Source organism: Ambystoma mexicanum, chromosome 1q, assembly GCF_040938575.1.
Source record: "Ambystoma mexicanum isolate Mex_15411 chromosome 1q, UKY_AmexF1_1, whole genome shotgun sequence".
Classification (NCBI taxonomy): Eukaryota; Metazoa; Chordata; class Amphibia; order Caudata; family Ambystomatidae; genus Ambystoma; species Ambystoma mexicanum.
Genome location: NC_090922.1, coordinates 981,262,407 through 981,274,452, shown reverse-complemented (window position 1 = coordinate 981,274,452; position 12,046 = coordinate 981,262,407). Strand labels below are relative to the sequence as shown.

The 12,046-nt window shown below is 40.2% G+C and overlaps 1 protein-coding gene across 1 annotated transcript in view; it reads right to left on the bottom strand.

Moving 5' to 3' along the window:
* Positions 1 to 12,046, bottom strand: part of ADGRL4 (adhesion G protein-coupled receptor L4) — a 605,086-nt gene that overhangs the window by 197,282 nt on the left and 395,758 nt on the right. The window contains exon 8 of the mRNA XM_069641635.1: positions 4,949 to 5,065. Within this exon, the coding sequence (XP_069497736.1) occupies positions 4,949 to 5,065 (117 nt within the window). The remainder of the gene's footprint in view (positions 1 to 4,948; positions 5,066 to 12,046) is intronic.

Below are 12,046 nucleotides of genomic sequence, written 5' to 3'. Positions count from 1 at the left end.
CCAAAATCATGTTTAAATCTGTTACTATGTCAGAAATGGAAAGATTACTTGAGAAAATGTACTCCATTACCTGTTTGTGTGATGTCATTCCGTTCAAACCCATCTTGGGCAATGTAAACGTTTTTGCCCCTGCTGGACCTCCAAACCCAAATGCTAGATCCAATCGATGGAAGCAAGGCTGGGTTGTTCATGCTATTAGATCTATCAGCAGCATTTGATCTCCTTAACCCTGAATGCCCCCTGAGAACTCTATTCCTGCTGCTTTTATTAGATCTATCGGCCGCATTCGACTTAGTCGATCACCAGCTCTTGGCCGATAGACTAATCACAATTGGTAAATGTTCTCCAGAAGCTTCAGCTTGGTTTAAATCATTTTTGGGCCCACGAAACATGAGGGTAACAAAGAATAATGCTCATTCTATAGCATCCCTATTGTTATGCGGTGTCCCACAGGGCTCATGTCTTTCCCCCTTACTTTTTAATATTTACTCACGTCTCCTCTGCGCTCTTTTGTCAACCATGGGCATTTATTTTGCCAACTATGCCGATGACACGCAGATTGTTGTCCAACTTACTGGTGAGTACTTAAAAGATGCAGAACATATTAATGCTATCTTTGCTGAAATCCAGAAGTGGATGGCATTTAACTCATTAGCCCTTAACAACGCTAAGACTGAGCTGTTGATCTTAGGCATCCAGCAGAGATTAAAGAAACTTGATACAAAGTATGACAACTTCCTGATAGGCCAACACGTCATTGCTGTTTCTAAATCTGTAAAAACTCTAGGGGTCTTTTTTGACCCTCAGTTATCCTTTACCCGTCAGGTCAATTACCTTAAATCTTCCTGCTACTATTTTATCCAGCTCCTATGGCAGATTCGTCCGTTTCTGTCTAAAGAAAATCTTGCCTTGATCGCAGCTGCCATTGTAAACTGCAAGCTGGATTATTGTAATGGTCTGATGCTTGGTACTTTGCAGGCCAACGTGAAAACCATGCAGATTATTCAAAACAGTGCAGTTCGGGCTGTAACGGGTCTTAAGCGCAATATGCACATTTCCGATGCTAATCGTAGCCTGCATTGGCTGCCAGTTAAACAGCGCCTAGATCATAAAGTTTTATCCATAGTCTTTAAATGTCTGTTCGGTAAAGCACCATCTTATCTTACAGCTAGGCTCCGAAAGAAGCAAGTTACCCGTTCTTTGCGCTCTAACAGTAACATCATCTTGGTTCAACCACCATTTGCCCTGAAAAGATTTGGCGGTGTTAGTTTTGATTCTTGGGCTCCGGCTCTATGGAATTCACTCCCTAGCTATTTTTCTAACAGCGACTCCGTGGTTACCTTTAAGAAGCAACTAAAGACCTTCTTGTTTGATAAAGGTTAGGACACTCTTAACTTTTCCGACCCTGCACTCTGATATCTGGTTTCCCTTCTGTCATTTCTCTTCATCATGATTGGCCTGTGTGATGACGGGCCTCCCTTGGTCACTGTCTTTTTTGTGCTACTTGTCTGTCATTGTTGTCTGTTGTCTGCTCTCTCGCTCTCTTCTGTGAGCACCCTGAGGCCTTTGGGTTAGTGGCGCAATACAAGAACTTAGATAGATAGATAGATAGATAGATAGATAGATAGATAGATAGATAGATAGATAGATAGATAGATAGATAGATATCTAGTATAAGAGGTTGCTCAAAGGATGGTATAGACTGGATATGATCATTCCTTAATAACAGAAGGTCTAAAGTGTGATGGGGTGATACTATTTCCAATCCAGCTCATACATGTTACAGAGTCCCACAGGGCACATGCTTGTCACCCACTCTTTTCAATGTGTATATTCACCGCTTTTTGATCCACATGAGAACATGGAGATACAGTTACAAACTATGCAGATGATACCCATCAATTGAGTGTCAATTACATCAAATATGCTACCAGGCTATGTAATATCTATCTATGGTTCTGTGAAATGCTGGATTCCTGCTAACTGGATGTGCTTAAATAAATAAAAAACTCAACTCATGATTTCTGGATCAGCACAAGCCAGGGCTAAACTGAACTCCAACTATACAAGCTTCATTCAAGATTGAGGATAGTTGTATCATGGTGTTGGACAAAGTAAACAACCTCAGAGTCTTTTTTCATCATCCCTCAGTGTGGACGATCATGTTGATGGTATTGTGAAAAAATTGCAGCTTTACGATTACTGAGGCAAGTTAAAACTTTTGTCTCAAAAAATAACTGTGAAACCCTGGTCAGAGCGAGAATCATTCTGAGAGTAGATTTTTGTAATGCACTTCTGAGCAGTTCCAGTAAAGAAGGTATTTGCAAGCTTCAGATGGTACAAATTGAAGCAGTCAGAATAGTCAAAAATGTTCCCTGAGGAGATTGTATCTAAATTTTTAGGAAGGATCTACTCTGGCTATCATTCACTGCCAGAGTGCACTTCTTGAGTCACAAATGCCTCTACGGGACAGCCCTCTTCTACCTCAAACAAAATCCTTGAACACTATGAACCAAGCAGACACATGCAATCTAGTAACAGCAAGTGCCTGGTATGCCCAAAAGCTCAACAAGTGAAGGGGAATGACTTGCCCATCGATCTCCATCAAGAATAGAATCTGGTTGTTTTTCGGAAATGCTTAAAAATCAGTTTACTTAATTAAACTGTGTCTCTGCCTTGATTTTCATATCTGGTCCTGTCTTTGATGTACCTCATGTGTTCATGTGCATGCTGATGCCTGCAGGCATTGGTGCATGAGAAATAAATAAATAAATAAAATGTGCTATCATCAATCTTCTATTTTTATGAAGAAAGGGTTATAAACGTTTTCGATACCTCATATCTGAAAGTCCAGCAGTCAGTCTCTCAATTTCCGAACTCTATCAAGCCTAACTTCGAATCCCAATAATTAAGTATGAGAAAGCCTGTGTGAATGGAAGGACCCCATATACATTTCCTGGTCATGGCATACGCTCTGGGGCTGTGTTCATGCCAGGGTACTTGTTCTGATGACAACTGATAGAAAAGTTCTTATTTATAGTGGGCCAGCAGTAAGCATCATGCATAAGGGGGCGTGGGGACTGAGGGCTGCAAATGGCCCCCTAACCATGGTATGCAGACCGTAAACATTCACACCCTGATTTAAAATAAATACCACCAGCCGACTCACAATTTCAGATGGTATTCGGTAATATCTGCATTTTTTGGTAGCCAAATGTTTAGACACATCAGAAAACAATTTCAGCATCTAACAGGAGGAAGGAGTTCAGGCTCTTCTATGGTTCGAATTTGTTTAGCTCACCAAATGTGTCTGGTGCATTTGTCTATCACACTAATAACAATAGTCTACTCTGTTGCATATGTATGTGCACAGTGGATGGTTTTTTTTCACTGGTGTATTAGGCACATATTCAGTAAAGAAATGTTTTAATTATCATTAGAAATGATAAACATCACAAAGTGCCTCATTACACATATGACGGTGTCGATAATAACCACTGGTTGTGCTACCCACCATATTATAGTTCTGGGTATGCCAAATGAATCCAGAAAGGCATATAATGTTACTTTCCTATCATGGAGAGCAGTGTGCTGTGTAATGCCATGTGCGAATTCCACACCGTCTTGGAATGATACACTTGCACAGGCATGAAATACAGTGATCACTTTTAGCATGACATGCCTTGGCTTCTATATTCTTAGCCGTTTCCTCTCCCCCCTTATTCTGAGGATCACCAACAGCCTGATGGGAGGGTGCAAGGATGTCGGATAGGATGTATTCTTGGTGGTTCGATGGGCCACCTGGTGGGAGACTGCTGGACAGTCTGATGGACTTACTTAGGGGGACTTCAGGGGTCGCTGCTGGACTGCCTGTTTAGATGCTGCTGGGGTGCTACCTGCTATTATCAGTGGGATTTGTCACTGAGCAATGAAATCGGCTGTTGCTGCCACCATACTGTTGTGTTGTACTGAAGGTAGCAATTTTTTATTTGCACTTTTGTATTGTACCCCACCACCTAAATATGCATGATGTCTTAAGTTGGCTTCTTACTAGTTTTCATTATTCATTTACCGCTTTGTGGACGATAACCTCTGATCTGAACCTGGTTTGAGAAGGTGCTAAATTCCATGGTGTTCCTGGTGTGAGGCAGGGTTTTCGCATGCATCATTCATTCTTGACATGCACTTTCTTCCAGGTGGAATCACCACGCATAAAACCCAACTGCATAGAACTGGTAGAACTGCATTGACACACAGACTGTGGTCGTCTGATTCTGATGCAGAAAAAATACATGTGTCTACATGTATCAGCATATGCGATGAAGCATGAAAAGACTATCTTAATGCATGTCTTATGACTCATATACGCACATCCAAATTAGGATTTTCATTTTAAACAACTTGCACTCGATTCTCTAGCTCCAAATGGTGTTTGAACCCGGGCCGTTTAGAAGCAAAACATTCTTTCATCTTAAACAACGTGTTGTGCATATGTGAAGACATTTCTCAACTTGATTTTCATTTTTGTATACGAAACTCCCCATCATAACAATGGAAAACAAAATGTGCATTGTCTCTTAAGGTGGAACATTTCATGATTTAACTTGGACTTGATATGGGGAAACAGGATGCTGGCCGGCAGTTGATGAGATGTCTGGGGAATAGCATTGATCATTCAACAAATGATTCTGTACTTGCCAATAAAAAAGTCATGCTTCATGATTTAAAAGTGGGTAATACCACACAACATCAAAATATGTCCTATTTAATGACATTTATAGCGATAACGTGGAGGAGTTGACAAACTAATTTCAGCAATTAAGGTAAGGTAGTATTTGAATATCATGGAAAAATAAGCAAAGCAAATACTACTTTCTTATTTTGTGAAACAGATTGGCAATCAAATGTTGATGTTTATGTTATGCCTGCACCGTAACTTAAGACTTACCTTTTGACAGAGATGTGTCTTTCCTCTTAGGATAAATCTTTAGATAATCACCTTCCAAGTAAGAATGCGAGTGAATATGCTTCATGTGATGTGAATCAAACGCAAACACTTTGAGGGCTGAAAATGAATTTAAACATAGAACATGCATCATGTCTTAAATACACAGTATGATTTCAATGTAAGCTGACAAATAAAAAACAGCAATTAATTGATTGCTAAGCCATTCTTTCTAGAGCAGGTATAAAGCACTTCCATGTTCAGAATAGTTATGCGCAAAAGAACTTCTGAAAAACTAACACACGTCAGTGCTTCAGACACTGTTCTGACACAAAAGGTTGTGCCACAACAGAATTTGCTGATAGTTTGATCAGCCTGATTGAAGTATGTCCTGTAAAACAGGAAAGTACAAGATACAGCTATTGTTACCCAATATCCTATGGAGAGCTTTGGTATCTTTACACTGAGAGAAAAGGCATTGTTTGAAAGCACAGTCAGTTTACCTATAATTACACACAAAGTGAGTCATTTTGGACAGTACTGTATATCTTATATTTAAACCAACAAGTAACTTCCTCTCATTTCAGTATTGTTTGTTTACATGTGTACATGTAAATCATACAGTGAAATCTGGGATCGCATGTTTACACCTAAAAATGCAAACATTGATAAATGCTGTCACTCCCTCCCCCCATGCCCAGGAGTAGCGGCATACATTTACATTGATTCCTATGGCGTCCACCTGCTTTAAAATGGCAGCAAATTGCGGGCCAATTGCAGTCTGAGGCAAGAAATCCTGAGTCTACCTTCACTGTTGTTGGGTTGTGGGAGGACCCACTTTCAGCCTTCAAAGACTGATCTTCCCGCGGAGCGGATCGCAGAGCGAATTGCGGGCCAATTGCAGTCTGAGGCAGGAAATCCTGAGTCCTGCGTAGCGGACCGCGGACCAATTGCAGTCTGAGGAAGTCCGAGGCTTTCAGGTTCTGGGTCGAGGCACCGCTATGGAGGAGGACTCCAGAACTTTGAGAAGCGGTCGACCCCGGATCACGGAGGCCAGTGGACGCGGTCGAGCAGGGGAAGATGAAAACTTGCCACTCTGCACCCTGCCTGACATTACAGCAGAAAGTACTTGCACGCTTGAGGACACGGGCTTACCTGAGGACATGGGTAAGAGCCCCATTGAGCTAATGGGCGGGGGGAGCACCAACATTGATCTGTGTCCCCCCTCTGCAGATAGCGTTGTTAATGTATTCCCTCCAGCGCTCTCTGAACCTGAACCCCTTCCTTGCCTCATCGCGCCTTGAAACACTTGTGTATAACTTCTGTATAGGCGCATTACCAATATAATATCATATCATATCATATCCTCTCATTGCAATAACCCCTACAAACTTGTGTGGACTCTCCATCAATGCTCCAAACATTTGTCTCACTCTCACAGCCCTCCTCTCTTTTCCACCTCCATGCCCCAACCCCTTCTTCCCTCAGCTTCGCCTCCACTATCTCTCTTGCTGTACTAATACCCATCTTTTGCAGATACAACCAATCTGGCACTTGTGATGGCCTGTTTGCTCCTTATTCAATCAAGGACTTATTAGAAAACACCAGCCATCAATTCTAGGAGCTCTTTAAATGTTCTCTCTCTCTATTGGTCCCTTCCCTGCCTGGTTCAAATCTGCAACTGTCCTTACCCTTATGTAAAACCCATCTGCTGACACAAATGTCCTGGTGAATTATCACTAATTATTATCACGATAATGGCGTTAGAGATACACTTTTGGCTTCTGTAGTAAGCACTCCACTAAGTCTGCATTCATGCATGTCTTTAAATTTCTCTCTGATGCTCTCCCCTCCAAACATTCTTCAATAGACATCATTTTGGGTCACTCTCCTGCTTTCAACACTGTCAAACACCTCTCTCTTCTCATTACTCTCTGGGACCTGGGATTTTGTAATTCTCCTTTAGCCTATGTTGCATTCTACCTGGTAGGTCACTTCATTATAATATCTGTCAACTCATAATCGTCTGACTACACCTTTCTCCCTCTTGGCAACCCAATGGATCAGACCTCTCCTCTTCACTCTCTATTCCTCTGTCCTAATTAGATTTATCTTGTCCTTTGCTTTCATTACCAAATCTTTATTGATGACACTCAAATCTGTTTCTCCTTTCCCTCCTTTATCCCAAACATCCCAGAGCAGATTATCAACTGTCTAACCACAATACATCATTGGATGACCCACCATTGCCTCATGCTGAACACTTTGAAAATGAAAATCATCTTTCTCCTGGCTTCCAATGTCATCCATTCTCTCACCTTTCTTATCTGCATCTGGCCTTGTCTACTTGCTCCCTAATGCAAGGCCTGCAACCTTGGTTTCATCTTAATTAACAGCCTCAGACTGCAGTAATTTATCACTGACATTACATATGCTGCTCATATTAACCTTCTCAACATTTGTTGCTCTTCTCCTGAGATTCAGGAGGTTTGATCAATGTCAGGTTGCCTTATTTATCTTATTAATGGTGGATTCTCCATTGATGGGATGGACTATGCTAGCCTTTCTCAGGTGTGCCAAGAAGTGCAGAAAAAAATGAATTGCTATTCTGCAATTAAATTCCCTCATTGTAAATGATTAATCTGATGGTTTTTATGCATTATTTATTTTTGAATTACTGTATTATAGAGTGTGATATGTTTTATGGTTTGATATTTTGTTATCCAAAGAAACATATTACTGACATTTCTGATAATGTGTCTATTTATTACTCATCAATCTTCAAAATGTCTAAACTCCATCCTCATTCTCAGAAAACGTGACTTCTTCTTGGCCTTTCTCTCTACTCCTTATTCCCTTTAGACACCAACCCCTACTATGCTACCTGCACCATCTACAACCTAGCCAGGTCAATCTCCACTTCAACCTACCAACACCAGTTTTTCAATGTTCTTTTTATTTTTTCATGTATTTAATTTATTCATTTATAACACTAGCAGTACCCACCTGGTGCTGTCCGGGTTTGTAGCTGAAATGCATGTGGTGGTCTGCTATAGCCTTGTGTGTGTTATAATGGGCCTTATTACGAATGTTGCGGTAAGGCAACAATGGCGCCGGTAGTGTACCGGCGCCGTTGTTACCATGCCGCCACATTACGAGTTCTGCTCGTGGGTGCCGCTCTGCACGCCTGGTCAGACCAGGTCTGCAGAGCGGCGCCCGCGAGCAGTATTGGACGGTAGCAACGGTACCGCTGCTACCATCCTCCCAATTCCCATTAAGCCCTATGGGGGCTCAATGGAATGGGGACGTACCGGCTCCGGCTTCCACACAAGGGGAATTTCCAGGCCCGCCGAGGTCAGAATGGCATGGTAATTCCCCTTTCGCGGGACCCACAGCCGGCCGTGTATTTTGGGATAGCCAAGCCAGTAAAAACGACATGGCTATCCCCAACCTCGTAATGAGGCCCATTGTGTCCTAAATTCCTTTTCTTGAAAAAATGCAAAATCAGCAATCTCCCGAAATCTCCCATACTGATAGCACAGGGCTGGATCCCACTCCACTGATGTGTAGGGCCCATGGGTGGAGTTGGTCAAATTTCACCATCGCCAGAACACCCCAGTCGGGCATGCCGACCTTGTGTCCTATCTTCCTTTTTTTGAATAAGTAGCAAAATCGGCAATCTCCCGAAATCACCTATACTGATAGCACAGGGCCAGACCCCGCCCTGTTCAGGGTAAATGGGTGGAGTTGGCCATATTTCACTATGGCCAGTACACCCCAGACTGGTATGCCGACCTCAGGCCAAATCCTCAGCCCACCAATCATTGTGGGAATGGAGCCAACAATCATAAAATTGTCAATCTCCTGAAATCACCCATACTGGTAGCACATGGCCGGACCCCGCCTGTGCAGGGTGAATGGTTGGGGTTGGTCAAATTTCACTATCACCAGTACACCCTAGACTGTTACGCCGACCTTGGGTCAAAATGTTAGCCCGCCAACTGTTATGGGACTGGAGCCAACCCCGAACATACAAACAAACTTTCACAAATATCTATGTATATATATATATATATTCAGTGAAAAAACTTTGTTAAAGGGACGTTATGGTTAAGTTGCGCTACTAAAGCCTATGAAATTAAGTGAAAAAACGTTGTTAAAGGGACGTTATGATTAAGTTGCGCTACTAAAAACATGAAATTCAATGAAAAAAAACATTGTTAAAGGGACGTTATGGTTCCAAGTAAAACCGAAAAACCCTTGAAATTCGCCAGTTATGGTAAGCTAAGCAATCATAACTCGCGCCACCACCGTACACTGCTAAGACTAACACCCAGGACATCAAAGATGACATCACAAATGTAATTGATGACATCACTGATGACATCAGATGTGCATTTACCTTTCATGAAAAGTCTGTACAAGGGTTTCTTATTGTAATGTTAATTTAAAAAAGTGTCAATGATCCTTGGAATAAATATCAAGGGCTAATTAGTCCATCCAGTATACTAAGGTGCTCATGTAGAAACATAGGCATTGTGTGCAGCATACATGATGGAGGTGCAATATTCATAAGCTTGCCATGTTGAATAGGGAAATTATAACTGTTTTCTTATTAGACTTTTGCATACTGTGAAACATGTGATAAGTAGATAATAAAACCCACTTACTACATAATTGCATTATTATAGACAAAACACAAAGAGACAACACCACATACAAATATGAGTATATACAAGGAAATCGAAGTAAGAAAATAACAGCAGTAGTAGCAAAAAGTGTTCATAACCTAACTGATTATCTTTATGCAGAGAAATGATTGCTCTGTTTCAAAGCTGCTACTTACCCTATATATATATATCACATGATGTGCCTGGACTCTAAGGAAAGTAGTGTGAATACAAGATATAAAAATAGGAGCATATACAGGGAAAGTACAGTAATAAAAAACAACAGAACTATCAGAAAGTGCTGACAACTCTACTGATTATTTTAATGCACAGAAAGGACTGCTGTCTTTAAAGCTTGTGTCTTCCCCTATGTATATGTTTCATATGATATGACTGGATCCTAAGGGAATTATTGTAAGAACATACTTGAAGGATAAGTCTACAAATATACTACCTTTTCCACTTTTAATTCCTGACTGTTACTGAAGAAAACCATGTGGCCTAGATATGTCAGTAAAGGAAAAAAGGGGGAACCAGACATGTGATGTCTTCAGTGATGTCATCAATGACATTTGTGATGTCATCTTTGATGTCCTGGGTGTTAGTCTTATCAGTGCACGGTGGTGGCGTGAGTTATGGTTGCTTAGCTTACCATAACTGGTGAATTTCAAGGGTTTTTCGGTTTTACTTGGAACCATAACGTCCCTTTAACAACATTTTTTTCACTAAATTTCATAGATTTTTAGTAGCGCAACTTAATCACAACGTCCCTTTAACAAAGTTTTTTCACTGAATTTCATAGGTTTTTAGTAGCGCAACTTAACCATAATGTCCCTTTCACAAAGTGTTTTCACTGAATTTCATAGGTTTTTTAGTAGCGCAACTTAACCATAACGTCCCTTTAACAAAGTTATTTCACTGAATTTCATAGGTTTTTAGTAGCACAACTTAACCATAACGTCCCTTTAACAAAGTTTTTTCACTGAATTTCATAGGTATTGAGTAGCGCAACTTAACAATAATAACTTTGACTTTATGTACATGTAATATGGAACATACTGAACCTCTTCTACTGAACAGTACCAATACCTAAAAACTCCGGGGGGGTATGTTTGATTGTTATATCATAACATAGGAACATTTAACAAATTCAAAAAGCAACACACATACACATTATATGTAGTAATACATAAGAAATGTAACCCATATATGTAACACACTAACCATTCATTTAAATACAATGTGTTCTAAAATGGAACATACCAGAAGAAGATAAATTGGCTTCCAACATAATTACCTCACAGACACTACAGAACTAAGAACAAGACCAGACCTATACAGTACTTATATCATATTTTACCTGAAATAGTAAGTGTACTTTCTGTATTAGATAAAAAAAAATAACATCTTTTTTTTTCTCACAGAAATGTCTAGTACTCTGGAATGGTGAGAGGAGCATTTCCCACATGAGGAAATGTCACAAGATAGTGAAACTAATGATAAACACTTTACAATATAAACATTTAATTATTACTATTTCATATACATTTAACATATATATATATATTTTTTTGTACAGAGAATACCAAAATAGAAAATACCTCTGAAGAAGCTGTTATGGAAAACACGCTTGACAGCATAAAAGAAAAAATTGATTTATTGTTGACCAATTTTAATAATTTGAAAACTTTTGTTGAAGATCATTTTAAAACAAAAACGTCATACCATTGCCCCACATGTACTTGTCCCCCCTCACTATATCCCAGTCAATTATCCCCAAACCCTCTCCATAACCCAGAACGTTTTGATGAGACTTCCATTCCCTACTTCACCTGATACCAATCATGTTGAAACCTCTAATTCTCCTGTTTTTGTTTCCGTTTCTGCCTCACCTTCTCTGTCATAAATTATTAATATATGTTAAAAAAACTTACATTTTTATATTGAGTTGTAATTAGTTTCCGTTTTCAAAAAAAAAAACAATGTAGGTGTCCGCGGACAACGTGGGTGTTCTGAAATGTTCGTAAATAAACGAAAATGGAGCTGTCCTGAAGAACACTATACCTGTCCGTACTGTTTGCTAGCAAGTTGAAACTGTTCTGAGAACACAAGTGGTGTCCTGAAATGTTCGTAAATAAACGAAAATGGAGGTGTCCTGAAGAACAGTATACCTGTCCGTACTGTTCGCTAGCAAGTTGAAACTGTTATTAGAACACAATTGATGTCCTGAAATGTTCGTAAATAAACAAAAATGGAGGTGTCCTGAAGAACACTATACCTGTCCGTAATGTTCGCTAACAAGTTGAAACTGTTCTAAGAACACGCGGTGTCCTGAAATGTTCGTAAATAAACAAAAATGGAGGTGTCCTGAAGAACACTATACCTGTCCGTACTGTTTGCTAGCAAGTTGAAACTGTTCTGAGAACACAAT